The 17,112-nt window shown below is 44.4% G+C and overlaps 1 protein-coding gene and 1 long non-coding RNA gene across 2 annotated transcripts; one reads left to right on the top strand and one right to left on the bottom strand.

The window, feature by feature from the left end:
* The first annotated feature begins 2,781 nt into the window (after positions 1-2,781).
* Positions 2,782-5,695, top strand: LOC119449061 (uncharacterized). The gene is made up of 2 exons (XM_037712256.2): positions 2,782-3,003; positions 4,803-5,695. The coding sequence occupies exons 1-2, from the start codon at positions 2,782-2,784 to the stop codon at positions 5,184-5,186; spliced, it is 606 nt and encodes a 201-aa protein (XP_037568184.1). The 3' UTR covers positions 5,187-5,695.
* Positions 5,696-13,857: 8,162 nt separating this feature from the next.
* Positions 13,858-16,773, bottom strand: LOC125942811 (uncharacterized). The gene is made up of 3 exons (XR_007465377.1): positions 16,632-16,773; positions 14,890-14,931; positions 13,858-14,060 (listed from the first exon to the last, which is right to left on the bottom strand). It is a non-coding gene; the product is annotated as an uncharacterized LOC125942811 (long non-coding RNA).
* Positions 16,774-17,112: the final 339 nt, after the last annotated feature.

Raw genomic sequence — 17,112 nt, 5'->3', positions numbered from 1 at the left:
GCGACGTTTTGTTAACATACTTACTGGAACGCCAATGCATTTCTCCGCAAAGTTCGATAATTAATATCTCGAAACTGGTGTCATCCCGAGAATTCGTTCCAAGTGGATCTGCCTTGCGAACTCCCCGGCTACAATTTGTAAATTGCAATATGGGTCATCAGGTAATTAGTTAAAACCTAATTAATGAATTTGGTAATTATTCAATTATGCATTTCAATTTATTGTGCATGTAATGTCCGCCTCTTTGAGTAGACCAGCTCATGAACTAAAATTGTGCTATCTGCCCCAGGCAACCTTTAAGAATTTTTGAAAGCGTTCGCTGAAACACCCTGTATATCGCCGGAATGGGCGGGCCGCGAACAGCGTAGATGATAAGCAATTAATACAATTGAGCAAAAGGAACCCCTAAATTACAGCGGCCTCGGGATCAGCTTCGGTAAAGTTACTTACCGGGAGAGCTATAGGAAATATAGGGCGTTGAAAGTGTCGCAGTTTATTTCATGCAAAGAAGGTGAGAATATTCGCCCGTCGCTGATGGAAGATGCCTGCCGCACAATTCAGAAGCACATAAAAGAAAAAAATTCTCGCCTGTTGGGCCTCGCCAAGTCTGAGCGCCAAAACGAACAGTATATACCGGTCTTTGCCAACTCCCGCAGACATCTGTGCCACCGGAAACTCAGTTTTAACTCCTTTAGTGATAGCCGTCGCACTTCTTGGCACATGGCAACGACGTCTTGATGTTATCTTGAAATTCTGGCTACTTTTAGGCGTATATTTCGTGAGCTTTAGAGCCAGATGTTCGGTTAGGAACATGACTTCCCAGAGCTTAACCTTCTCCCCACGTTTCCAGCGGCGGCATATCCACAAGGAAGCGCGTGACGCCCTGTTTAGTGGCTATAAAAAAATGGGGCTCGTGTGATTCATTTCATCCAGGCAAGCGCACATAAGCCCCTAAAAAAACGAAAGAAAAATGAGATTTCCGCACATGTCAGCGTGCTTTCTGTAAAATTACGGCATCAAGCAACCCCACCACGTATAAGATGAAGAAATAAAGCAGGATTTTGGCCCCAACGCAGAGAAACCTGGCGCGTAGCAACAGGCAGTTGTGCTTATAGAGCGTATCTAGGCCACGCCGCTTTTGACAACTCCCGCACGCGCACGTGTTTCAGTGGAACAAAAGACGGTCCGCGTTATTTCTGTCTTTCTAATGATTATTTTTAAATTCTGATCTTTCTTTCTAACACGACAATTCGGCGGGCGTGTTGAAATGCAAAGCAAATTTATGCAGATTTTCGAAGGGATCACAGAGTCTTCAGATCGACATCGAGTCCATTACCACGTTTAGAAACCGGAACAGACGGTGAACGTATCAATGACCTTTCTGCATCGAGACACTGATTGGCATCAGAAGTGGACGGTTGGCTAAGCTCTGCTGTATTGGTGACTTAAAAACTAAGACCACAAAGAATTGTTCTTCTTAACCTGCCCCATGTGGAACGTAAATGTATTATTTGCTGCTCTTCATTGTTGTAGATTGTACTGGGACACTTCATCGTAAATTCTACGCCTAATCGCAAGCCGTAATCACGTAGCCCACCTATAAGCGCCGCGATAATGTTTGGTGCACGTAAAACAGATGAAGACCCTATTTCAACACCCGTCCTCACGACGAGCACTAAAATCAAATCACGCAAACACAGCCTAGACAGGCCTACTTCCGAATTAAGACCCTCCGGAGAAATAAAAGATAAACAATTAAACAACGGCAGGCACCGCTTCCGCCAGCGTGTACCGCTGCCCACAGCTACACGGATGGCGGCGGTGTTGTTAGGCGCGTTTTATGTGCCAAGAGAAATAGTGCGAAATCCCCGCCCTGCGAGCTCAGTGAGAAAGAGGGGCGCGCGAAGAAGGCACATGATTAAAACAAAAGAAGAAGAAAGGTTCTGCGGCCGCGAGCGTCCGCACATCTGCTGGTGTGCCTCGTAAAATCGGCGACTGGGCGCAAAGCTCTCACACCAACCCCTCCCGCCCCGCCTTTCCGGCCGTCGTCCCCTTTACATCCCCGCATGCTGCCTGGCTATATGCGGCTGCGATTCTAATTCGGGATTTTTCGCGCTCCGCGAGGCGTCCTGCTCCTCCGACTCGCTCTTTCTCTCTCACATTTCGGAGGCTTCTTTCCAATCTCTTTGCCATGGCCGTGTTCCCTTCCGCGCCCGCGTTCAACCCACACACTAGCGTGACGGAAACTGTGTACAAACACACACACGCACACATGCAGTAAGCTCAGCCACCCACCCCTCCGTCGACCACTTTTCTCACTCTCCCAACCATGCCTGAGCAACGTCACTTCCACCTGCTGAGAGTCTATTTAAGACGCCGAGCGGGATCCTCGCATTTACCTGCGGTGCCGTATCATCGGTCCAACGAGCAACAGGAGTCAACAAGTAGACACAGACCCGTGTTTCCGACCCAGGACGAGAGGAAGTGCGGTGACGCGCACCCCGCTATTTTCTTTGCGTTCCTCGGCGCGCCAAGCGCGTGGTTGCTGCTGTGTCATCGCCGCGTGATCCCCGAGCGTGTGTCAAGGTTCGAGAGGGAGAGAGCGTGAACGACGACTCCGCGGGGGCGAATCCTCGAGAAAAGCTCGATCGCACTCAAACACCCGCTCAGCGAGCACCGTTCGGGAGAGCCTTCGCTCTTCGTCGTGCAGGCCGACCGAAGTAGGCCCCTTGTTACGTTCCCCGGAAGCCCACGAGGAATTACCGGCGAAAAAGCTCCGCAATGGCCGAGAACAGCAACGGAACCGTGTCGAAAACCGCTCCGCACGAGGCGATCATCCCGATCGTCTTCGACGGCAAGCAGCACTTTCCGGGCAAGCAGCAGTTGGCCTGTTCACGCCAGGTCTTCGAGATGGTCGAGCGCAAGGAGCCGCTGGTTCCCTGGACGACGACCCTCTGCAGCGTGACTGGGATGAGTTCATCGAAGACTTCCACAGTGCAGCAGGTAATTTAATTTTCAAGGCATTGCTACGTAAGGATATCACCTTTACCTCCCCTACAACTATTAGGCGGAGAAAAAATTACAGGGCTGCCTTGCTACATACTTGCTCGTCTGAAGCCTCGAATGTCCAGTTTCTGCCGAAGGTATTACAGTGTGCGCGCACCCCGTAAAACAAACACGGACGCGCTCGAACGCAGGAGTGCCAACATTGCAGCGTTCAAGCGCGGTCGCGGAGTTGCGTAGGCAGGGGGAGCCAAGCAAACGCAAGCGATGAAAGAGGCTGGCGGTCTATCGTCCGAATGTCGCCTGTTTGTCGTCGGACGCAACAATCGTGAGTGGTACTTAAAACGTGCAGTGGGCCTTCTGGCCAAGCATTTTTTTTTTCTGCAAGGTAGACTGTTTTAAAACTCGTGCAGCTGGACACGTTGTCAAAGGTGCCTCACTGTGCCGCTTTATAGGTGAGCCCGTGACACCTAGCCGTGCCTGATCGGCCGGCTAGTTTCGCAGTGCCCTGAAACGATATGGTAACTGACATGTACTAATTATTCGCTTCTATTTTATTGGTCAGCCTCGTTGTAATGGATGTATTTACGTGCGGTAAAAGTTTCAAAATGTTGATCACGATTTACGAACCCTTTGTAAAAGCCGATGAAGTTTTGCAAATCGCTTGAAAGAACCCTAGAAAAACGTCACACTATCGTGGTGCAGCAAAACAGCGCCATAGCTTCCTTACGAAAGCACGCTATCGCTTTGCTCGCATAGAATACGTCACGACGCTTTCGTTGACTATTTTTACTAGTCGCCCGACCTGTACACACGTAAAAGCAAATTAAGGAGACAAGACCCGACATGAGACCGTTATCCTAGCTCATCACTAAATTCTGCGGCAGAACTAAAAAAGAAACAACAAAACAAATATTCGGCTCATGAGCCAATGATGGTTTAGCTATACTACGAAACAGAACAAACGTAGCAGGGGCTTGATGTGGGCGAGTTCGTGTAACATACTTTTGCGCTGCGTTATGTAACGCATCTTTTGCGCGGTTTTGTTTTATTCAAGAACAAACGTAAAGCGTTGTATGTATAGCTCCGACGCTCTTTTTTGTTTTGTTTGGGTGTGTGATTTTTTTCACGGAACTACTGTCCTCACAGGTCGATTGAGGGTCCGTGCCTCCACGTTTTCCAGTGGTAGCTTACGCGATTGATAGCCCCCGTGGAACTATATAACATTTTGTTTTCAAAAACCAAATGTCATTCAACACATGTGTTGCGTCGGAGGTTCTGCACTGATAAGCAACTTGATTTTTCACATTTAGAAATTCTCCAACTGAGTAGTTACGGTAATAAACCTTCAACAACATGCTAGAAGCTTTAAGAATACCTTTCTGGCGTTTAATCTGAAGTTGTAAATAAGCTTACAATACTTCCCGTTTTTACAGCACATTGTCAATCAAATATGAACTTCTCTTTTCTGAAAATCAGTATGTATCCAGAATGGTTTCGAAGAAAACGTGAAATAACTAATCCAGCAAGACGATGGGCTACTTGGCTGGCTCCTCGTGGTTACAATTATCTTCTAAATTTCGGAAATGAACGAAATCGGTTGGTGGGAAACGTATTTCGTTCATCTGAACTTGTTCTATAATGTCACGGTAACGTCCTGTATCTAAGAACAGGGCTGACAGCATAGCTTCCTCGCCACATAGTTATTTCGTTAATTCGAATGATCACTGGTTCACATTTCCGTGGCGCTAATTTCGCCTTTTAACCTACGCCCAGATACCTGGAGCCCGACTTCATAGACCGCAAACTTCCCGGCGCTCAGCAAAAGACTGTCCGGTGACACCACGGCAGATGCGAGCGGCGACGAAGAGAAAGTGGTCGTTTACGACGTAGACGTCAAGCAGTTCCGACCGGACGACATAAACGTCTGGGTAAAGGACGGCAACGTGTCGGTGGTGGGACGCTCCGAGAAGGTCCTCAACGGCGGAGGCAAGTACGTCAAGGAGGAACTGCTGGGAGGCATCCGGGTGCCCGCGGACGTCGAAGCCGACGACGTCACGCTGGAGACGACGCCTGAGCTCCGACTGAAGATCTCGAGGCCTGATTCGCGGCCGGGATCAGCCATGTCGTCAGCTTCGTCCTCGGCGCCTTCGTCCGCGGAGAACTCGCTTGCCGAGAGGTGAAACGGCTGTGTGTCACTTGAGTTGGTGACAGAACAATCCGCGCGAGGCGGCCATTGATTCCGGGCTGCGTTGTTCGAGAGGGACAGGCCGCAACATACGCGCCAGAGAGTGAAGGCAGTCATGGAGAGACTTTATCGCGGTGGCTAGAGAGAGCCGAAAATCTTTTTCTCTCATCTTATGTTTTAATTTCTCGGTGACTCCTGACGCTAACAGCTGAATATTTATGCGCTTCCTTTATGCGCAGATCATTATCGAGGCAGGTCCTGCAGACGGGCGCAGTTTGGGTCCCGTTCGTTAACTTCTATATTGTCCCTAGTCTCCTGTATCTTCAGTCGCGACTGATATATCACCTGTATAGAAAGCTGGTATTGTTATTGCTGATAGCGCATTTTGAAAGTGGCGTTTTTGATTATATATTTTAAGATGAATGTCGAGCTTCTTGAGGACCAAGAGTGTGTTTACCCTGTGTTTACTCGCTGTTCGCTGTAATTGTGTGAATAAAAAAGATGCCACAATATAGCCTGCTCTTTCAGTCGCCAAATGAGAGTATTCTGTTGGCCTATAGACGCGGTAGAAAAAATAGGTAGCTCGCTGTGAAAGCAGCGACTTCAGTTAATAACTGTTCCGTTGCAGCACTGCTTCTTGAGGTCGTAGCACAGCGTCTTGAGGGCGGTTGGTCGCACCCCTTATTACTGCGAAGTCGCACCGCTGATGCATCGCCGGTAGGCTCGTCCATGATTGCAATCACACGGCTATAAAATGAGTATGCGTGAACGCGCTGATGGGTGTCTGAAGCCGACGTGAGTGATCAGCGTTTATAAGTATGACTCATAATATGGTGCAAGCGAGGGTTCCTATATAAATGTGAGTCATCGTGAGTGTGAATGCTGATTCTTGTTGACAAACGTGAGTGGCATGGTGGAATATCAATATAAGTGCGATTAAGAGCAATTTAAGTGCATTCACCCCTACTCGTTTTAGAGAAGCGAGTGTGAATGAGCATGCACCTTAATTATTAAAATATTGATGAATGAGTCTCTCAATTTTCGCCGGTGGTACGATGCAAAATGACTGTCGATATTCAAAAGACTGTCAAGCGAACAACTATTTATTTATTTACCGAGTAATTTATTTATTTAGTTAGTTTATTTATTTAAAGCTCTCTCAGCGCCTGGTGAAGTTAAAGTGAGAGGTGGTGTGCGTATCAAGATGACTGACGAATGATCAGAATTTATGGCGACAGTGGCGAACAGATGGTTTCATTCTGAGGTGGTCTTCGGCATCAAAGAGCAGAAGTAAAGGTAGGTTCGGCAGAGTGGTGCCTGTACTTTGAGGTGGTGATCCACTTGGCTTGAGATGTAAGAAGGCGGTAAAAAGAAATAATATTTAAATGAAGGTTTGTGAAGTATTGTTGGATAAAGAGATAAACGGCGGTATGACTTACCCTTCTCATTGACAAGTCTGGCCTCTTGGTAAGCTTTTATGGTATAGATCAGCCTCGAGTACGGTAATGATTTGATAAAATAACAGCAGATCGGTTGCAATGTCTACGAGTAAAAATAAGACCTGTGAGAAAGACTTGCTCTTCGTCTATTGATACGGGTTTCATCTTAAAAGAAATGACAAAAAAAAACGACTAGATGACAGGACATGTGCCTCCTGTCATCCAGTTTTATGTGTCTTCTTTTGTTCCATTCTTCTAAGATACGAGCTGTGCTGTAGATGGATCCCATATTGATGAAGCGTATTCTAGTTTAGAACTTATAAGACTCATACAAAATCATATTGGGGAAAGCATGAGCATAAAACGAATTTCACGCCTGAAGTTAAGGGCGGGGTAAATTAGTATCATGCCATTATGGGTGTCTGCTCTGACAGAATATTAGCAGAAAGAAGAGTGGTCCTTATGTGGGAAAAAGTACCAAGCACTAACACCTGAAGCTCTCACTATGTTGCAATCATTGGGCTTATAATTTTCGTTAGTAACTAAGACTATGGCAATCTAGTTTTATTAAGACTATAACACCAACAAAAGACATTGTCACATAACTCTGAAAGGAAAATAAATCGGGCCGGGTCGTTTTTTGATGTTGCGATAGGACTGCCAACGCGTGAAACTTCTGTCTTCAAGCTCAGCGACAACTTATGCAGCCTTGCCTAACTCCATGGCGACGCGGCTTTATGGCGGGAATTAACCGTTACTTTGCTGATGGTTTCGCTGGCCCTGTACCCCTTCTAGAGAACGTTTTTTTCCATGGTGGCACTACCAATATGGGTGAAATTTGCCAAGAGAATATAAAGCCGGTCTCAACCAAAACCCGCGTTAGAAATCAGTCCCCACACTAAGCTGCGCCGTCTCATACAGGAATCGCAAGGGTTATGCAAAACTGAAATTATTATCAAATACAGTTACCCCCGCAGGTTGGCGAGTAATTTTCCCTCTGTGCAAAACAACAGCCAACATTTACGTACACCTTTGGACCGCATTTTGTACGCAGATCTTAGTGTGATAGTTGGCACTGTTTGCGAACATTTGCATTAACTTTTAAGTTCACTTTGTCAGCGCACTCCTATGAGTATTGTCAAGCGCACCTCCTATGAGTATACCATACGTCGGCGGACGGGTGGTCTTTTACGCCACATAATGAAAACGAGAATTTAAGTGTGGTGGACGACATGAATGAAGGAGAGAGCTAAAGCTCGCAAGTTTTCGCAATGCACTGCACGCTGCGACGAACATGACTGTAGCAGTCATTATCGGTGTAGTGACCACGACAAGTTCGACCCAGCAGCGATGGTGAAAAGCACAAGAGAAAGCACGAATAAGCACGGCTTCTGCGTTTTCATTTTGCGCGCTTGCCGTGTTGTTCAAGAATAAACTATGGTGCTTGTTTTCATTCTTGGCTCAGATATGCGCTTCTGGGGCCCAACTCACAAAGTTCTTCGCTCGTAAGTGATTTTTGCCATTGGCTGCCAACCATCGTTAATTGCATTCCCAGCAACAGGGTTGGCTAAAATTCGCTCTTATTAGCATTTTAGCGCGACAGCCTTTTGTGAATACGGGCCGGTTCTTCAGTAGCATTATGTTATAATAAATTGGTAGCGGCCATGGCAACATCTCATCGTCTCCACAGGCGACCGCTCCCGCACCCGCTAGCGCCGCCAAACCATCCGCCAGCCACTCACAGGCCGTCAGCAAACCCCGCATGACGTGCACCGCACGAACGTCCTTCACGAAGTCACTTGGCACAAACCGGTTCTGGCGCAGCGTAAACACAAAAAGCTAACATAAGGTGAAGTGATAGTTGGGAAGACATCCTTTCGCCCGCCATCGACTCGAAGAGATGCACCTTGCATCATTACAGAGACCTCCCGGATTCGCAGTTATCAACGGTCGTTTTACTCAGACGACGCTCAGACTGACTGAGACGACGCCCCGGAAGGTTCCCTTATGCCTAACATCCAAGCACCCCGTCACACGGTACAATAATTACGACAAACACGCGTATCCTCTGTGCGGCCTCTAAACTTCAACACTAGCGTTTCTTGCCGCCTACAAAACGTTCCAGGCCTCGCCCGGCACGCCAGTAGCCGGTGTCGGCCAGATGAAACGGTTGTTTTCCGTCGGTGCAAGTTTCGTTGTCGACCCCGCATGTGCCTTATCCGAAAATTACATCAATGTACATCTCCACTCAATTACATCAATTACAGAAATAAATAAGCTTTGTTCGAGTCTTAATACTGAAAATAAAATTTCGGACACGAAAATCATTGGCAATTTAATCCTAGATAGAGCGATGCGAAATGGAACGTCCAAGCTCCCCCAGCATCGCGTTCTCGAAGTCTTATGTGCTTGTTGAATGACAGAATACGCTTATATTACGCCGCTGTCAATCAATAAATCAGCAACACTTTTTCGTTGATTGATTCCTGGCGATTAACGTACCAAGATAACACGGGGAATATAAGGAACGTGTAGAGTGCAGGGCTCTGATTAATTCTTGCCATCTTGGGTCCTTTACCGTCCATTAAATCAGGAGGGTTCTTTTTTCGAATTTTGCCTCAATCCAAATGCGGCCGCCGCGATTGGGCATTCTCTTACAAAAAAATTGTTGAAAAGTTGTTGAAAAGTCATTGGTCAATGTTAACAAATGGCATTGAAAGCACATTGAGGCTTTGTTGAAACATTATTGAGGAAATTGTTGACAGGTGTTGAAAATTGGCCCGCGACATTTGGTTGAAACATCATTGGGTCGTTTCAATTTGAGAAGTCATTGATGGATTGTTGAAACCATGTTGAATTCCAATATTGAAAGCCCATTGAAGAACTGTTCAAGATGTGTTGAATGTCAATATTAAAAACCTGTTGAGACATCGTTGAAATATGTTGAATGCCAATATTGAAACCCCATTGACATAATGTTGGAACTGTGTTGAATGTCAATATTGAAACCCCATTGAAATTATTGGAGCAGTATTGAATATCAATATTGAAACCCCATTGAGATATTATTGAAGCATTGTTGAACATCAATATTGAAACCCCATTGAAGTATTATTGGATGAGTGTTAAACGTCAATATTGCTTGATGGAGGCAAAAGGTGCTACATATCAGAAACAGGACACAAGAGGAAAAACACAGACAACACACACGTTAAGCACCAAACGTGTGTGTTGTCTGAGTTCTTCCTCTTGCGTCCTGTTTCTGATTCACTATGCCTTTTGCCTCCATCATATTATACCAACAAGCCCAACGTGCAATGTTAGTCAATCATGCAACACCATTTAAATATTATTGGAGCAGTGCTGAACGTCACTATTGAAATCACTTGAGAGCCCACTGAAATATGCTGTTTGGTGAATAGTGTTGAAAACTGCACTAGACTTTTCTTTAAATACCGCTGAGCTACGTTGAGTCTCATGGCATTACCATTGATGCCATCCATATTGATGTGGTCCTTGCATACTAGAGGACAGGGGCAAACTCAGGCACTTCTTTATTGAAGACCTGGGTCACCCAGGGATCAAAACCACTTTTAGATATAGCCTGTTATAAAACATATTATAGAGCTGCTAGCAGAACCATTAAGCCAGTTTTCGAATTGGCTTAACACACAAAATCAATACTCCTTCACAAAATCAACAGCTCAATATTGATGTGGACAAAAGCATTTTTTTCTAGCTGAATTGTTTATTGAAGCCAAACATTTGTTAACTGTACAGCCATGTGTGCCTTGAGATCAAAAAATTCCTAACGCAATCTACAAACTGCCAGCAGCTTGATACAATAACGAAATTGAATACTGAGAGATGTAAAGTTTGCATGGCCCTAAAGTAAAACATTTCTCAAAATTGAAATAAATAGAAAATAAATATTATACAAGCATTACAGTAAATACCATTTAAAATGTACTTGATTTCTCTATTTGGTAGCCAGTAACTTAATAATCATGGCACAATCTGCATGAGCCCACTGAGACTCTTATTTATTGGTTAAATGGTGTGCCCATTTTACTAAACGTTATCTACCTCTGAAACGACATGGTAATTACAATAACTTGTGCCATGGGAGCAGTTTATTGTGCTGCATTGCTTGTTGCACGATCCAGTTGCGTTTTCTGCCATGATTACTAGGTTCCTGGACAGGTCATTACATACCAAGCGATTTATTCACTTTGACTACTTAAGATTTTTATCTGATATTGTGGCCATTAGTTACCTGCTGGAAGACTTAAATGGAACTGGCATGAGGAATTTTTTTTAAATTTTTGAGTGCCGCAAAACAAGTTAGAATGAAAGAATTTGCAAGAAATCAGATTTCATGCATACATGAAAGAAAGCACATCGCTGCCTTGCCCGAGAACTGTTGTTGCACTCTGAATTTACGCAAACTTTAACACTTAATTCTTACTGTTTTGAAATAGCAAAATAAACCATTACTACAAACAAATGTTAATATGTAGTTTTCCTTAAACAGAACCACTCTGACAATAGCACAGATTACACTTTCCGGTGTACGTATGAAACCTAATTTTCTGCAAAATTTCTCACTGGGCCTACTTTTACTTCATCAAACAAACTGGAAATGGTGTGCCGTCATGGAACAGTCTTGGCATGAAATGACCCGAGATACCTATGAAATAAAATAGTCAAGAAACACTAGCTTTTGTAGAAATATATTAAAGATTTACGTAAAAATGTACTAAAGTACAAAGCGCAACACTTGTGCAATTCATTATTAATCACAACACAGTACTTGTGTCTGAACCATCCAACCTGGGCTTTTCAGGTGACTAGAAACATCATAATAATAAAAAAAATGTTGAGGGCTGCAAGTGCACAACACTTGAACTGTCCACAGACTTGAGCTCTTCTGGACACTTCAGGTCCCTTGCGAGAAGTGAGGCCAGAGTGTTCTTAATGTAGGTCATGTTTGTCCCAGGAAACTTGCGACAGGGAAAGCCTGTAAAAAAAGGAAAAAACAGCATGACGTTAAAGATCAATGTTCCACATGCAAAAGTGCGACATACAGTACACCCTGTTATAATGAAACTGTTTCATTTGTTTTGTTTATTCCAAGTTTTCACGAGTTCAATTCTAGAGAATGACCAGCTTTCAAAGTGGAGTGGCACCGGAGGACTCCACTTAGTACAATATGCAGAAGGCAAACAGGAAAAGCCCACTGTGGCAGAATAACTTCATGAATATCCTTGATGTGAAAATGTGAACGTTGCTTGCTTAGGACAAAATGGTGGAAAAAAAGACTTCATACTGTTGGTGAAAAACTTAAAGGTAGACTACTGGCAACTAAAATTAGTTCTCTCAACAATCATAATCAAAATGTGCAGCACTTTATTGAACTTTTCCTTGCAGGAGTTGGTCCAAATACGGTTATGCGGCCAGAATTGAGTGTGGTATATCTGAATTTGTTTTACAAGCTCATATGCTACTGGAGTGCACTTCTCGCATCGTGATGACCATTCTTATGCCTCTCTACTGAAAACAAAATACTGCTTATAACGAGGATTTACTGCAGTTGCACGCCGACCTGGTTACACTAACACAAATAAATGCGAAGAAGAAATACGAAGAAATGCTCAGTCTTACAAGAGAAATATGCAAGTGGACTGGCTCTGCTAATCCTTTGAGGGTCACTGCCATGCATGTAGAGTGGTGGAAACAAATCGTGTGGTCATGACCATAAATATGAGGCGGCGAAAGAACATATAAATAAGCATACCTTTTAAGAATGAAGTGTCCCCAAGCATCACATTAGATTCTGTAACCTTCTGCGACTTCTACAAAAATCCTGATTGTGCTGTTGCCCCTTGGCTTCTTCCAAAACTGATCTTTCTCTTTATTCTATGGTGCCCATCACTGCAGTAGTTTGGGAGTATTCAACTAGTTTAATGTTTTGTGAGTGTCATTACATTTAACAAATGTGATTATGCTGGTTTGCCCTGCATGCTACAATAAACATGGTGTAAAACAGCGGACACTAAGAAACCTTTGTCACTTTGTGACCTAAAAAATTATTTACCCATTTTTTTTCTGGAAAGGTCACTAAAGAACAATCCAGAATAAAATTATAACGCTTAAATTGGGGGACGTTTGCCGGAAAATATGTGATCCTCAAAGGGTTAAACATGAACACCTACAAAGCTCATTCAATCTTTGATCAATCTAAACCCATAGTACTTGAGCACTGGTTTATAATAACGCTGAAAACAGGCAAGTGCGTCCTTGAAGTAAGAAAGCAGGAGACATTTCCAACAATTTCAGAGTGGGAGCTGTGGACATGCCTCATGTTCTGTAAGAAGCTTTATATAGTAGCTGCCAAGGGCCTATTGAGTACTGATCATTTTATGGGAACGTGAGGAAAAGTCAAATAAATACGTTTGTTTTTTCCACATCCTAGAATACAATGCGATAAATTGGATCTTAATTGGTTGAGTGCCTAGAATGGATGGACATTGCTAAACATAGCAATGTTGACAACGAATTTGGCAACTGTTCCTATTGGTGCTTTGATCGAAACAACCAAGCAATTATGCCCCGTAACTTAAGCTCCCTCTGCTTAAAGGCTATTGTCTGCCACCACATGGACCTCCTTCAAGACAGGAGCAACTTTAATTCAATGTGGTCTGTTGAAATAGGTGAAATAACTATGTTTTGCGTTACAGAATCTGGAGGGCCATATTGATTGCTGAAATTTGGTGGAAGTGCTGTCCCTCGAGTTGAGCAGTAACTGCACTTGAGGATAGCTTCTCCACAATTCCTATATTATAACAACACTTTCAGGCTACTTAAGCACACCCGCTATAGCACCAGATTGGTAGCAAGCTTCACAGAGTGGTACTACAGATTGGTAGTTGCTTCATTCTAACTGTTCATTGCAATGACAGTCAAGTAGTGCAACTAATGCGCAAATACACCTAACTTTGTCAATTGAAGCCACCAATCACTTCTGGCAGTTAAGGCTGCTTTTAAAATTTAGCACTTTAGTATGGAGGCGTTAGAGACTTGAGATCAAATGAACATTCATTCCAAATAGTAGGCTATTGTAGCACGTAGTTGCAGACACAGGCTACTTGAAAGTCATTTGTTGTGCTAATAGCAAGCTGGTAATTCCAAGTACAAAATGTGAAGGCAAAAATGCAATGGGTAAAAGGATGTACGGTACTTGCCTATAACAGTGTTGACCCTGATAAGGCCAAGAGCCTCTTTTTGACTATTGGTGGTGGTGTTTCCGAGAAGTAAGTGGCCCATGAGGTTCTCCTCAGTGAACACATGGTGAATCAAGGCCCTTGCAAACTTGCCTGGTCCACCATGGCAAGCAGTGCCAGGATCATCTGAATGAGCACCTCTCCAACCTATGTGAAACGGCACGTTTAGGTAAATAATATTAGTGAGGTAGTTTAAGGATTTTAAGCACATTTACACAACAGCCACACTCCGAATAAATCACAGAAATACTGCCTGCTCCAGACCTAAAATGTCAACTAATGTCACTAATAAAAAAAACTAAAGCTAATGTCATAGCTCGTTATGCTGTTAGGATGCCATGTGCTTCAGAAATACAAGGATTCACCCAGTACAAAATAAAATAGTAAGTAAACCAAAGCATTGAAAACTTTAATGCAAGTAGCATTTTTAGGATACTTCACATACTTTCGGGTGTCTGTCTAACTATTTTCCAGCCAATTTGTGTCACTTGGTGGTCAATGGCTTAATGGGTAGGGCTGCTACGTAGACGGGAAGTGGGTTAATAACCATCTGATGGACCTGCTTGGATCTCTGGGTATGTGACTCAGAGTATGTGCCATTCTTCAATGAACCTCTTTCACGCCATCGTGGGCAACTGCTGCTTGTGTTGGCAAGCAGCAGTAGCAAGCAGCTCAAACAGGAAGATAACTGTGGACGTTAATGCGATTACCACTACACATCAGATTCGCTTGCTGTGTCCCAGACCTACTTAGCTGAATGTGTACATAAGACACAAGGACAGGGTGTGCCAACTGCCCACCTCATCAAATAAATGAATCGACTCCCAAATCAAAGGTTATGCAAAATCGCAAAGGAGACACTTAATGCTACCATTTTTACTAAATCTTAAGGAGAATACCTCCCAGCAATACATTCTCCTGGCAACAGTGCATTTGATCATGGTGACGCTAGACGATGAATGGCCAAAGAATTCACCTTTCGCATTCCGGCTGTGGCGTCTCCAGGCTCATTTTGATTCTGAAAACAGATGTCAGTATTAAAATGTGACGCCACGATAACTCAAAAGCAACAATCAAAACATCTACATGGACGATTAGGCCGACATAAATGGATGGATATAAATGACTGATTGAAAACATTAAAGCATGGCTGCTCTTGCCACTGGCAGTGTGAGGTGGGAAAATAATTTATTTTTAATTTCTCTCCTAAATTTTTAAATTATTTTTGCTCATCTACTGCATGAACTGTTGCGGCCACATCTTAAAGGTAGCTCGTTCATATAAAACCAGTGTTGCATTTTTTACTCCCCGTCTAACTGCTGCTACTGCAGTTTGCTTACTCTCTAAGTATTCCACAGAACTGATCCACCAACAAACCACTGTTCCAAGCTTATGGCAAAGCGTCATTTAGATCACAAGATACGCTCCCCTTTAACTCTCTCTCCTCTTTAGTGTGTGAATTCAAAGCAAAAATAACTTATTGACATAGCTGTCTGCTTCTATCTCATAAAAAGCCTTGCTAATTTTTGACATTTGTCGATAACCCTTACATGCCTCTGGGAGCACAGAGGGACGACACGGCAAATATGCCCAAGCATCTCGTTCCTTTACTGATTTTCGAACTTAGTTATATCAATCAGTTACTGAAGGGCCAAAGGCTGAAAGTTCACACGATGACATTATTTTGAATGTTTCATCCCACTAAAGCAGAACATAGCATCCCACAGAATCTGCCTTTTCCGTGAATATAGAGCGCCTACGCGAAGGCGTTAGCGCGAAGTACTCGATGGCGTCGAAGGGAGATAATGGTTAAAAAAAAAAGTTCACCGCGCGCGTACTGGCGGAAAACAAACCACACATAACCTGATGATTTCACAGCATTCACTGGCATCAGCCCTTTTTTATCTCACCTATCACATAGAATCGCATATACGCCATTGCAATTCTTTATTATTATCGCGCCACAGCGCGTGTCTACCGCACGGCGTGTCAGCGGACTCTGGGCACTCGATCCTAAAGCGAACAGCGCAGCAGAATACATTAGAAGGGCAAAACGCCCCGCGCATATTTTCGACGATCCCGACACGCCATGTAGTAGATGCACGTCAATGGACGGCGTTGCGCGAACGAAATATACTTGATTACTGTACAGTTCGGATTATTTCACGTCGCATTGTTTCCACGAAAACGGCAAAGCACGAGCGCTCATTAATAAGGCTAATTTCAATCGGTGCTGGAACACCGTACCAAACATCGTGGCGCGCACAACATTCCCTGTTTTAGCTGGCTCCACATAGCTGCCCACCAAAACGGCAAAGCACGAGCGCTCATTAATAAGGCTAATTTCAATCGGTGCTGGAACACCGTACCAAAAATCGTGGCGCGCACAACCACGGCCGGGCTCGACTGGCGCGCGCGTTCGCAAGAAGCGAGCGCGCGCGCCAGTCGAGCCCGGCCGTGACACAACATGCCCTGTTTTAGCTGGCTCCACATAGCTGCTTTACGTCGCCGCAAGCGCGCTGTGAAGTTAAATCAGGATAAAACTTCATGCTCAATATCACAAATCTAGTGCTGCACAACCAATTCTCGCAACGGAAGGATAGTACTAGTAATGAAAACGAGCACAGAGGCGCGTGGAAGACACGCACGGGCTCTGTACGCACTTTTGCTGATGGCGTCGCAATGAACGAGCAGGTGGAATTCGAAACACTCACTCACCTTCGATGTGGCTGAGTCGGAGGCGATCATGGTGATCTTCGAGGCAACGTGTAGCCCATTAAGACCGAGCAATAAGTTGTAATATACCAAAGATGTCACAGCGAGGTAAAGGGCACAGAAAACGCAGCAAACTCATCACGCAACCCGCACACATACGCCGCACGCACAAAGTTCTGGAATCCGCCAAAGAGTCAACAGCACAAGCGCGCAATCACACAAAAACGCGCATACAAATCCACGCTTTCATAGATATGAATTGCCATATTTATTAACAAATCTTGTAATATAATGGTATTTCTTAACAATTTCTGTGGTTTGCAAGAGTGTGAAAATTTTCTGCTTAGCTTCCTTGAGGAACTATTTTCTTTATCGCGGTAACGCAGTGCGCCGGCCGGTCACGTACGGAGCGCGCGGGAAATAGTGCAAAATTCAAACGTCGCAAATGTCGCGCCCTGTGTGCGCGCACAGTTTTAATGGTTTG

This window comes from Dermacentor silvarum, chromosome 1 (genome assembly GCF_013339745.2).
Source record: "Dermacentor silvarum isolate Dsil-2018 chromosome 1, BIME_Dsil_1.4, whole genome shotgun sequence".
Lineage (NCBI taxonomy): Eukaryota > Metazoa > Arthropoda > Arachnida > Ixodida > Ixodidae > Dermacentor > Dermacentor silvarum.
The sequence above is the reverse complement of the archived record's forward strand: the minus strand, read 5'-3'. Positions and strand labels throughout refer to the sequence as shown.